The 12,385-nt window shown below is 38.2% G+C and overlaps 1 protein-coding gene across 3 annotated transcripts in view; it reads right to left on the reverse strand.

Annotated features, from left to right (window-relative positions):
- Positions 1–854: 854 nt before the first annotated feature.
- The window catches only part of BEAN1 (brain expressed associated with NEDD4 1), a 39,876-nt gene continuing 28,345 nt past the window's right edge, over positions 855–12,385 (reverse strand). For all 3 annotated transcript variants that reach the window (XM_061348922.1, XM_061348921.1, XM_061348920.1), the window contains 2 exons: positions 3,761–3,967; positions 855–1,277 (listed from right to left, as the gene is read on the reverse strand). In XM_061348922.1, coding sequence (XP_061204906.1) covers positions 1,129–1,277; positions 3,761–3,967 — 356 coding nt within the window. In that variant the 3' untranslated portion in view covers positions 855–1,128. The remainder of the gene's footprint in view (positions 1,278–3,760; positions 3,968–12,385) is intronic.

Raw genomic sequence — 12,385 nt, forward strand, 5'->3', positions numbered from 1 at the left:
TGTGTGTGTGTGTTATGGCTGTTTAATCGTTATTTGGTGTTTGTAAGATACAGCAGTATAGAAAGCCTGAAGTGATATTCTGTTTAAAACAATTTCTGTTGATTCTGTGGAGGGAGTAACTGAACTCCTTCATTTATTAAGCTGAAGGTGCAGCAGCATACATAAGGGATAGAGATGGCCTGAAGTACAACTCCTGCCTCTCACAATAGCCATTCTTGTATTGTGTGAATGCAGGCACCCAAATGTGGAAGGAGCTGCTATATAATTTCTGGAGTAAGTGTCTTTGGAAAGAGCCTCTTATAGTGATGTTTCCTCCCAGGCAATCAGAACTGTCTGATACTTGAAGGATGCTCTTCTCTGAAGATGCTACTATAATCCTGGCAACTATGGCTCTCCAGAGCAGGTTTGGGTTAAACAGCTAAAATGGTATTTGTCATCCTTTGCAGATTACTGATACAAGATGACCAATCCCAAGCAATTTCCTTCCTATCCTAAATTAGGATATTAAGTACAGTTACTAGGTATGATAGAAAGGTGTGTTTTCTTCAGTCATGCTTTGTGATAGAATAGTAAAGCTAAGAAAGCTGAGAAGTCTGACTTGCTAAAAAATATAGGAAGGTTTATTGTACTTCTCCCTCTTTTGCGCCCCCCCCCCCCCTTTTTGTTGTTTGTGGTTTTTTGGGTTTTTTTTTGGGGGGGGGTGGGGTTTGTTTGTTTGTTTTTTTGTTGTTTTTCCCTGCTCTGAACAGTCTCAAGGTCAGTAGTAAATGTAACCTGGAAGATCCTGGAAAAAAACAGGTATTTTTTTTTTCCTGGAAGGGAAACTTTGACTTGTAAAATAACTTCTTTCAAGGAAATATGTTAATAAGTGATTTTACTTGTGCGTTTCATTAGTATGTCATCAATATGGTAAATTTTAATATGAATGTTACTACATAAGAATTGGCTGTACACACATCTTTAGTAAAGATACAGTCTGCTAGGGAAAACTTGTACTCAAACTAAACAAGGTAGGTCTGTACTTAGAGTTTGTGTGAGCTTGTTTTTGTAGTGGGTGTAGGCCTAGCAGTTTCTTCTTTAACCAGCTTTGTACATGCAGGACTGTAATACTCATTCTTAGAAAAGTGCTTACCGTGGAGGTGAATCGGAATATATGACGTTGACCACACGCTGACGTGTATCCACACTGGCACCAAGCTCAAGATTTGGGGGATACTCCTCTATGCAGGAGGCTCTCAGCTCTCCAAAAGAGCCACCATAAGAGAAGCCATCTGGAGCTGGAAAACAAGCAATAAATACTTGCTGCTTTTTTCCTCTGTGGTTTCTCTGAGGCAATATCACTGTTCATAACACTGCCATAAATTGGAAAATAAAATCTACCAGAGGCAGAGGAATTAGTGGTGTTCTGGAACAATCAGGTTTCATAGGACATCTCTACCCTTTCAAGAGCAAATTAGCATAATCTGTAGACAAACTATGGTGTTTCAGCTATGGCACTAAATATTCAGTGCTGCCCTACAAGATGCAAGTGTCTAAAGCTTTTCTTGTGCCTCAAAGGCTGAAAAGGAGCATTGGTTCTGCTGCATGCAGCTTCTAACAGTAGCAGCATTGCTGAAGCTCCCAGGAGCTGGATACATTGAAACCTTGCCAGTTCTTGCAGGTTTTTAACAGAAAGCCTGTGTGTTTGATTATAGGTCTGTGTCTTGAGAAAAAGCTTTTCTCATAAAAGCACAAAAAGTGGAAACCATGGAAAATAGTAGAGAAAATCATCCTCCTGTCTACTTCAGGCCTTTCTTAATGCTTCCATGCAAGAGCTTCATAGCTCCACAAAAAACAAAAGTGAGTGCTGTTTTCTGTTTTAGAGCATAGTTAGCTAATGCTCAACATTCCAGGGTTAATTTCCCTAAGAATGTCCCAAAGTGTGGAAATGCAGCAATCTCTGCTCTCCTGCACTCTGCAATCGTCTTCCAAATAAAGTGATCCCTCCTTTTTACTTGATGAATTAAAATACTACCCAGAGAGAAGGGCCAGCTTCTTAAATGACATCAAAGATAGCAGTGTCTCTCTCAACAGAGGGTAGAGGACAGGATTCACTTAAACTGCCTGTTCCTCCTTCACCTCTGCCCATGTGTTCTTGAAGAATTTACCAGGACTAACCCAGTCTGTCATGCACTGTGCTTTCCTTTGGCTTGATGAGTGAAGGAAGCCAACTTCGTAGTGACCCCCACTGCTCCTATGCTGGCCAGTGGATGTGTGCTAAGATATTAGGATAGCTTGTGCTAATGTAAAATTTTCACTTAGGTAGACTGACTCAATTTATTTTCAGACAATTCTTTTGAATTTTCCTAAAAATATCACCACGGTTTTCTTTTTCCGTTTCTCTAGCATTGACAGTTCTAATGAGTAGCTTGAAAATTGTCCTCTATTGTTTTCACCTGGCTTCAGGGTTTTTAAAGGGGCTGAAATTAGTAATGATTGAATTTTAATGCTATTTTATCATGCCAAAATATTTCTGTTCATGGGTAAAACCCAGTAATGCCAATTTGCATTTAACTATTTAATCTCAAATTTAGCTATGAAAATAGGAAAAATAGATGTTACAATAATAGTAGGCATTAGTTTTCTGGACATTTTTTCCCCGTTTTTTACCACAGGAGTTTGCATTTCACTTCTTTTTGAGTCTAAAAGTTGTTCCTAAAACAAACATCATTTATCTAGATGAATGCTTCGGGAAAAGCCAAAAATAACTATCCCTGGCTCCAGGTGGACAAACTGATCCTAGGAAATGTGTTTCTTTTAGACACAAAAATACTGGTCCAAATAATTAAATGACTGACTTCAATGGATACTTGATTTGCCTTAGTGAAGCCAATGCTTTTTTATGTAGCTCACTACTATTATGTTATCTACATAAAGAAAAAACCTCAACAATATGCAAAGCACAAAACCTGCAGATATAGGAGCCTAACCACAGATGACATAACTGTTGTTGCTCCACTCAATTCATTAACCCATTTATCTTTTGAATTTTTACTAGCTGAAGACTTAGAGGATCTTTTTGTAACTGTTTTTTCCTTAAATACAGAAACAATCAGATCATGTCATTTCCTTGACAAAGCGGATTTAACTTCTGGTCAGCAAACCCAAAATTGGCCAAAAATAGAATTCTGTAATTAACTCCTTCCTATTCCCAAATCCTTTTGAGGTACCAGGGGTTTTGTTGTGGAGGGAGGAATTAGGGGGATAGCAATTGGCACTTTCTTATAGCAAACCAGTCTTTTTTAATGATGATGACAGTTATAATGACATTCTGATGCCCTGTTGTTCTGTTTATATCTAGTTATTAACTTGTGGTCAGGGAAGTAGTAATGGCCCAGTCACTGTTGTAGGTTGTATGAAATTAAAACATTCTTGGCTTTCCAACAAATACAGATTACATTATATGCTGTACCAAGGCTATAATCGGATATGAAAATAAACTTATCAGGAGTCTAGCAATGGAGAAGAAATATTATACTGTATCAAGGGAAAATAAGCTGTTTAAGAAATGCTATTTTATTGGCCTTGCATGTAACTTGTACTATGTGAATTCAGTGCCAGCACAAGGATGTTATTAAACTACAAAGCTGCCCGTGACCTACTTATCCTATTTTTTAAATTATATTTTTATCCCTTGCACAGCAGCCAGATGCCTTTTGTTGCCTATAGCACTAGATTATTAATAAAGTTAACATTACCTTGCTGTAACTAACGATCTTACCATAAAAAACATCTGTTCTCGGACGCTGGCGTCTCAACCGCCTTTCCTTTCGCAGACCGCCAACAATGATTGTAATACAGGACAGAAACAGCACAATTCCAATCACAACTCCAGCCACCAGAATAGGTGAAAAAAAGAAATGGGTTTCATTTCCGTGATCATCGTAGTTGGGGAATTCACTATCTGAGTCGCTCTCGTTCACGACTTCTGTACAGCAGAGAGAAAGAACATGTCAGCTGTGAAGAAAGACATTTACAAAGTGTGGTTATACAGACGCCAAAAATAAGGGCTTTCAAAGCCCTAAGAGACAGCCTGAGACATATCAGTTATATGAATTCATGCTTTTATGGACAACCTATTTACTAGACTGCTTTCTGGAGCTGTTAACTGACTCTGGGAGAGTCACTCAGCAAATGTTTCCCTGTTACTGGGGAATATCCTGCTGGAGCTGATGAATGTTACATAATTTTGATTCCTGGAAAGATTCTTTGTATAATTATGCTGAAAGAACTGAAGTGCACAGGAGCAATGTGAAAACTCAAAAAACGGGCTAAACCTGGAACAGAGAAATTGTGTGCTGTTACAAAGTGTGAAAAGCCTCCAAGGTTTTGCAGGCAAGAGTGAATCAGAGGGGCATACTTTCATTTGTGGAATGAGTTAGCATCCTGTGAAACTGGTCTGAAGCAGAAGGGTGAAGAAACTCATTCTTAAGTGAGGCACTGGATTTTCATAAGACATGGCTTTTTATTAAGCAGAAGCTTGGGCAGTATGACCTTAACAGCTAATAAATAGTCAAAATAGAAAACCATCTTAATGAGACTTAAAATTTATTCGTTAAAAACCTGAAAGTAAATAAGCTTAATTTATTGCCCATTGGGCTCCTCATGTTTAAATAGCAACCCAAGGATGGTGCCACATCTGTGCTTCATCTGTGCTAGTATTCAAACTGACTACCTGCCTTACAGAGAGGTTAGGTTTGGTTCAGTGGTTCACCCTACCTCTAGTTTGGCCTAATATTGTGTAAGGAAGGAGCTGTGCGGACAGGCAGATCTCACCTTCAGTGTTGTGGGGGAGTAGGTACGTCCTGTCCTTCACCAGGTGACTGCAAACTGAGCTGAGCTCTACCTGCCTCTGTGCCTTTGTTCTGCCAAACAGTTCTACACGGTAACATTACTACTCCCACCCCATTTTGATTTTTCAGTTGAAAGGCACTCATGGTGTATGTGGCAAAAACTGTAACTGCTTTCCTCTGTTAACAAAAACCAACAAACCCTCAAGAGGTATTATTTAAGTTCAGTAATAAATCACTTCAGGGAGAAAAAAGGAAACCCCAAGAGTATCCCAAACTATGAAACGTCAGAATACCTCCAGTAATTTATTCCCAGGTCAAATAAGCTTTTGAGACAAGCTAAAGAGAGCATCAAAAGTTAAACAGTAAGGTTCCTCTAGAGAACCAAGTTGTGATATATGATTATACACGTGAATTAATTGCCCACAGATGTGTTTACGAGGGATTGTGCTGCTGATGGGGGGGGGGGGGGTAAATGTTAGAAATTACGGGAAAAAGCATTTGGTATTACAGCAGATAGAATCCCTGTTTAAGCAGAAGGCTCTGTGTGTTTACTTGTGGATAAAAGTTTGTAATGCAGTAAAGGTAACTACATTTGGGTCTAGGTCTGGAAAACAACTTGCAAACCGCACCCATTTTCCTAGCCTTAATCCATAGTTTATTAAAACAACCCAAACAACCCAACAAACCACAATCAGACACTTCCCCCAGATTAAAAGAAATCTCCCACTAACTGCTCAAGGTCAGACTACGTACTGAGTAAATCTGGAATTTTATTGACGCAAGAAATGAGATGCTGATGTATCAAGATTAGCTTTAAATGTGGCATGGGTTTATTTTTATATCTGGCTATATGGCAGTTGAACAGGTAAAGAATTTGTTTCCTACAGAAGCTAAGGCTAACAATATATTGCTCCTTTGAGTGTTTTGTAAAGTGATTATATGCTTTTGGAAGTGCAAGTGCTTTTTGTATGGATAGATGTTAGCAGATAGTTTTCAGCAATGTTTTCCCCACTCTTTTCCTTTGGGATATACCACTTACTGTCTTGCAGTCACAATAAGCTTTAAAAAAATGATGGCTTCTGGCCAATGTATATTATTATTGGCTCATGCTTGGCATTAAAAGCACTGACCAGAAATAGAAAATAACTGGGGAATTAGCATGTAGTAGAGCTTTTGTTAATTTTTTAGAATCACTTGACTGTTGAGAATCTTTATGAGCAATTAAGATAGCCAGGAAATGTGCTAAGCTTTTACAAAGCATGTTATGCCAACAGAAAAAACTGGACTTTCTGAAAATTCAGCTGGTTCTGAGGCATTAAATCAAAAGGATATGAAAACCTGTCCTACTTCATACTCTTACTACAAACAGTTTATGGGCATGGGATATGTTTGAGGGGTAGATTCTGCTGATTTTGCAGATCAGCAACAGTGCCCAGTACTGCTTTACCACTCCCAGTGGCTTTCCACAGCCTTGTTTATTCAGGCTTTTGTAAACTGTGTTTTTTGAAAGATGCGAATATCAGAGCAGTGCCAGTTTGTTTAAATCACAGTCGCAAGGAACAGACACCTGAACTGAAGGCACTTGTGGATGCTTTACTGGTCATTCTGGCTGACTGGCAAAGATAAAAGGGAAGAATTAACTTTGTTGCATCGTGGTGAGAATATGAGCCTGTTCGGTTTCTTTTTTGTGTGTGCGTTTGTATTTTTGTTTTTATTTTTTTTTTAGTTGTGTATGGGATCCAACTGGTATCTTAACACATTGACTAGTTTGGAGATTCCTGTGGTGTCACCCAGTGTGAGCACTAATACTTGGTTTTGTTTTGCTTCATAGGAATTTAACGGATTAGCAGTGACTTCAGATAGCATGTGCTCTCTCATACTTGAGGTGATATTTTTTAAGTTTCAAGACAGCTATTTATCTAGCATGTTCTCAGTGCTTCCTTAACTGTTCCAAATGTTGTTTATCTCTTGTTTCTCACCGTTGTGACTCTTTCTCTTTTTTTATGGTCTTAATCTAATTGAACCCAGTCTCTAGTAAAGAAAGACAAGATCTATTGCAATATTGCTCTCATTAGAAAGAATGAATAACTCCTGTTAGCCTAGACCCTAAAACAATATGCAGTTGATAAACTTCTTTTATGGTGTTATCTTCAATTTGACACTGAGTCTAGTCCTACGGACTTTATACTGACTTCCTACTGTGGGAATTGCTCAGGTGACTAACTACTACAGAATGAAATACTATGTTGATATAAATTCTGTGGGTTTCACTTTTTGGGGCGGGGGGGAGATGTTTACATTACTTTTGGCAAACAAATGTTTTATAAATTTTTCTCTTCTTATCCAAATGCACCTTCTTTTGATAAGCTGTACACTTCTGTGCATAAAAATGTGATGTGTTTCATTCAGAATAGAAGAATCTAGAAATGTATGTGAAGCCCATAAATATAACAGCAATAGCTGAGTGCTAATATTTTATTTTTTTTTTAGGTTAGCTGTATTTTTTTCCGTGAAACAGGGAATGGTAAACAATAACACGCATAAATATGAATACTTTATACCTAATCCTCTAAATATGAATTACACAGGATACAGAAACCATTGTTTCTCTCCAGTTATGGGAGTTGCGTAACTAACCAGACATGGCACAAACAGAATGTGCTGGCTGTTACAGTGGTGAATACAGTGCAAGGGCCACATATGGCTGAGCGAACACTTAATTTATGATGAGAGTACTAGTGGGAAATTGCCTACACTGTCTATTCAATATTAGACAATAAGATATCAATCTGAAAAATCCCTTAAATATCACATTATATTATTTTGCCCAGCGCTCCTGCATCTCAAAAGACCAACTTGTGAAGTAGCTCCATGTAACTGAAGGAGGTGTAGTACAACTCAATTTCCTTGGCATATATTGTGCTCTCTCCTTCTCATTAACCTGTCTTTGAAGGGGACCCTTTTTACCCTTTCGAACTTGGCAGTAAGTAATGTTGAGGTTTCAGTTGGGTCAGATCCTGTCAGAGGGAAATGTCTTGGTGCGCAGCTGTATTACGGAAGCTTGGTACATCTAAGTTACAGCCCTTCATTAGGAGCAGCTTCTCTCTTACTGAAAAGCAGTCTTTTACCTCCTTGTATATCAGATGAGACAGAAGTGAAGCACTGCATATAAACGAGTATCACTTCTCTCCATATTGATATAGTCCTGGTTTGGGTTTTTTTTTTTTGTTTGTTTTGTTCTTGCTGTTTGTTTTTGGCTTTTGGGGTTTTTTTTTTTCTTGTCCTCTGAAGGTACATCAGAATTAGTTAAGCCTGAACAGTCTCTCTAATTGCTTTTTTTTGTTCCCTTTAAAAATCAGAGATAATTTTAAGGCTGGATCTTAGCAAGATAACCAAATCTCCTCCCCTGGTTTCTTTATTTTAATAAAGATGGTAATTCATATTATCACTGGAGAGGATGAGATATGGAGTGGCTTTGTTTCCTGGACTGAAATGTACCTGAACAGCTTATGAAGAAGTGCTGATGTCTTGTAGTGGAAGGATTTTGCGTGCAGAATTGTACACCAGTACATCCCTGCCAGCCTCGGTTAAGCCTTGGCTGAGGACAGAATGAGGTTAGTGATTTCTTGCTGAACTAGAGCTGACACACTGACAGAACAATGTTGTAGTACATGCACACCCTGGGTCAGTACAAGTTGTTTGGTTTGACGATCTAGCACCTCTTACTGCTTTAAAATATGGTATGTTAACCAAAATGAATAGGAGGATGGTCTGTATAGGATAGTGCATTGAATGGCCTTGATTTTTAAATAATCACAGCAAAGTGTCTCAAATACTAAGGCAATTTAAAGTATGTTTCTGATAGCCTTATTTTTCTTGATCACTGGTGGGGAATATATGTTGGAATATGTGGTCTCTTTATCAAGGGGAAGAAATTGACAGATGGCAAGGAGCTGAGAGGTCCCAGTGAGGCACACTAGGATAGATACGCTATATTAGTAGAATTGATTAAGATTTTGTTGATCCTGCCTTTATGAACAGTTCCTGTTCAAAGATGATTTAGTCTGCCCAAGAGTGACCAATTGGATTCTGCACTTGCTGCTGTACTGTGAAATAAGCCTCTGGCTGCAGCTGCTATCAAGCTGCTATCGCATTGCTCATTTCTGTAGCTCCCAGGCACGAGTTCACAAAATGCATAAGCTAGGTGCATTACAGAAACAAGCTGAAAAAGCTTTTTGGATCATATGCCCTGGTTTTGTACAGAGCATCACTGTAGCAAGGGAGAAGGTGATATTATTCAAGTCATTGAATGTAAAGGCCCCATACGAGCTGAATCTTTAAAAAAACCCCACAAAAACAAACAACAGAAAAACCAAACCCTCTGCTGTATTCACAGCTATTTCATCTGGATCCTGAGGAAGGTTGTAACCCCTCACACTAGATAAATGCCAGGATATCATCTGCTTATGGGGCTTACCTTGGTTATCCCAAGTATACCCCAGGAGTGGCTTTAGACTGAAATCTGTCCTGTATTTGATTTACACTTTATTCAACTCTTATTTTATGCAAGAAACCTGCCAGTTTTAAATGGAACTGCAATTTAACAGGTTTTGATTTTATTTTTAACCTCTCCAATCCCTAGGTGTAGTGAAAGTATTAAAAAAAATCAGTAATTCCAGAAAAGGAAGAGCTGATGAGGAACATAAAAGGCACAGCTCAGCTCTGTCAGCCATGGTATTGAAATCAGCACATTTTCCATGGTACTTAAAGTTTCTCTGCATCTCACACTGCCTCTTTGATATTTTTTTGCTGCATGTTCTAATCATAATTAAAACTTTTCACTGATTAACAGTAAAAAATCAAAACCTTATTCAGACATGAGACTCTGTGATACAGACATTTCAGTTTTATCTGATGCACTCAGCTTAAAGTGAATCTGGAGTATACTTACAGGTACAAAGGCTGCCCATGACCTTGAGAAGCTCATCCAAGGCAGAAAGGGTGGCCTTTCCTCTGAGATATCTAACTCTACCTTTTTATCATGTCTGCTGGCTATCAGATAATGACTTTTCTCTTCTTGCATTGACATCCTTATTATAGAGCCAGAATGAATAAGATTGGATCACCAGCAGCCTGTGAATTGAGAACGTCAGAAGCAAAGAGAATGCGCCTGCATAGGAGCTCAGAAAATAAATCTTTTCAGATGCTGTGGCTTTAGGGTATTATGTTGATGTCACAGCAGCATGTATAGGTGCTGTTTCAAATTAACAGGAAAAATCTTCCCATTTTCAGACCCTTGGTCTATTTTATCAACATGATAAATACCACTGCAGTGAAACAAATCACTCTGGAAGTGTAACAGCCCACTTTGTGAAGGACAATATATTTCCTCCCCTATTTTCTCATATACAAACAACATTGAACTAATACAATTTTATAAGCGGGACCTGAACCTATTACTTCTTTCAGAAACTCTGTATTAAGACTTGGAAATAAGTATCATGAGAATCCTATTTTACCCATTAAAGTGAAGTTGCCTTCATAAGCTGAGATCCACCTTAGGTTGGTAGTGCCTGATTGGGGCAAAACCAGGATTTGTTTTTTTTTTTGTGTGTGTGTGTGTGTGTGTGTGAAAACCTCTGGTATTTTCGCACATAAGCTTCTCAAATAGAATTTGGGGGGCAAAACTTAGCAATATAATATTTTATCTTTTTATTCTGAGAGGGGAAAGTTTGAATAAAATGTAATTGGCAAATAATTCTGTATTTTAGAATGTCTTCTCCATAGGAGGTTGAGCTCTGTTGCACTGTATATAATGTGACCTAAAGAGGTAGCTATAGGGCAGATGACAGCTCATGGAAGATACAGCTCTGGCAGGAAAACCTAATCTCTACTGAGGGAGGGAGTTCAGGGATGGGAGTCACAAGGGATAAAAAAAAAAAGCTGATGTTTTCCACAGAAAAGTTCCATTCTTTACAAATGTTACATCTCCACAGAAAACGTGAAGGCAGCGATGAAATTCTTGCTAGCGCTAACAGAAACAACTGGTGAGCAGCTGACTTGTGTTCTCTTGCTTACTATATGTATTTAAGAATCTGTATATCAGCTATCCAATTCTGATTACTATTAAATTGGCTCAAATTTCTGATCATTTTTAAATTAAAAAGTTTTGTATTTTCCTTGTGTTACACTGAACTACTCGATTGGCTCTATTAACCAGCATATTTCAGCAATTGTTAACCTGCTCATGTTATTTGAAAATCTGGAAAAGAGCTAAGAAAGATATCTGCAATCAAATTCTGAGACTGACTTCACAACTGAAATTCAGGAATCATATCCACCTTACAGGTACCTCAAACACTCCTTCTAGAGTGCTTGTGGCTATGTGGTGCTCCTCAGTTTTTTATCGGAATAATCCTATTTCTTTTTCCAACCTCATCTCCACTCTTCAGTAGTAGGAATCTACTAAAAAATGAATATGTAGAGTAATGATTGACACTTATTGCTTAGAAAATAATGACAACTAAAATACTGATCTAGCTAGTTATGTAAGGAACTGGGTGCTAAGACAGAAACCTGTTAACAAATGCTGGAATTCTAAGACCTTTCTTTAAGGGATGATAGCATATATGATATTTCACAGTCTGTCTTTCCAGGTAATGTGATTTTAAAAACATAATTAAAACAGTTTTGCAGTGTTATTATGCACTTCCATATGGTGTTGGTGTTACAGGCTATACAAAACCTATAGTATGACTTAGGTTATCATTTGTATCTGTAAAAGCTACAGCAGTACCTGCCTGTATAAATCAAGGAGTTTTCTTATACCACTAAGAAGCAATTTCATTCCCTCAGATTTTGTCTGAATAAGACTAGGACTTCTGCTTAGACAGTTGCAGGAATGTCAATAATAGCAAACCAGCTATTGATTCCTGGGATGATTTCAGTTGCCTAGTCTTTTTGTTGCTAAAAGAACCACCAGAATTCAAGGACACTGAAGGATCTGTAGAAAAAACATGGGGAAAAAATCCCTTTCTTTAAAAATCCCTATTGCTTGTTATAAAAGACCCGTTTGGTAAGAGGATTGGTATACTGGAGTACAGGACTTGCCATACAGCCAAACACTATTCCATATATCTGCTGGGCTGCTTGGTACATGCCATGTATTCTGCACTCTCCCACATTTATCTTTGGGCAGCAGAGCTGAACTGAGTTTAAAAAAAAGTATTTAAGACATTCAGCTGCCTTCCATATACAGCTTATTTTATAGGTTCCATGTAGTTCCTTATAAATAATTTTATGTTGGTTTGAGATGGCAGAAGAAGGACTTCAAAAATAAACCAACCACCTGCCCACCCAAGCCAACTAGTAGTCTGTAGGAAAGTACATTTATTCACCTTTCTATATCAACTGCAGTGTGTATATATATGTATTTTAAATATAAAAATGTAATTTCCAATTCAAGGCTAATTGGCAGAGGGCAAACATCAGTAGCTGCTAGAGATGAGGTGCTACACCTTCCTGCCTGCTGGTAAGTTGGGAGAGGTCCTGGG

The sequence above is a fragment of the Neopsephotus bourkii genome, unplaced genomic scaffold (assembly GCF_033783945.1).
Source record: "Neopsephotus bourkii isolate Nb327-2 ecotype Australia unplaced genomic scaffold, CSIRO-AGI_Nbou_v1 NB_374, whole genome shotgun sequence".
NCBI classification, from domain to species: domain Eukaryota; kingdom Metazoa; phylum Chordata; class Aves; order Psittaciformes; family Psittacidae; genus Neopsephotus; species Neopsephotus bourkii.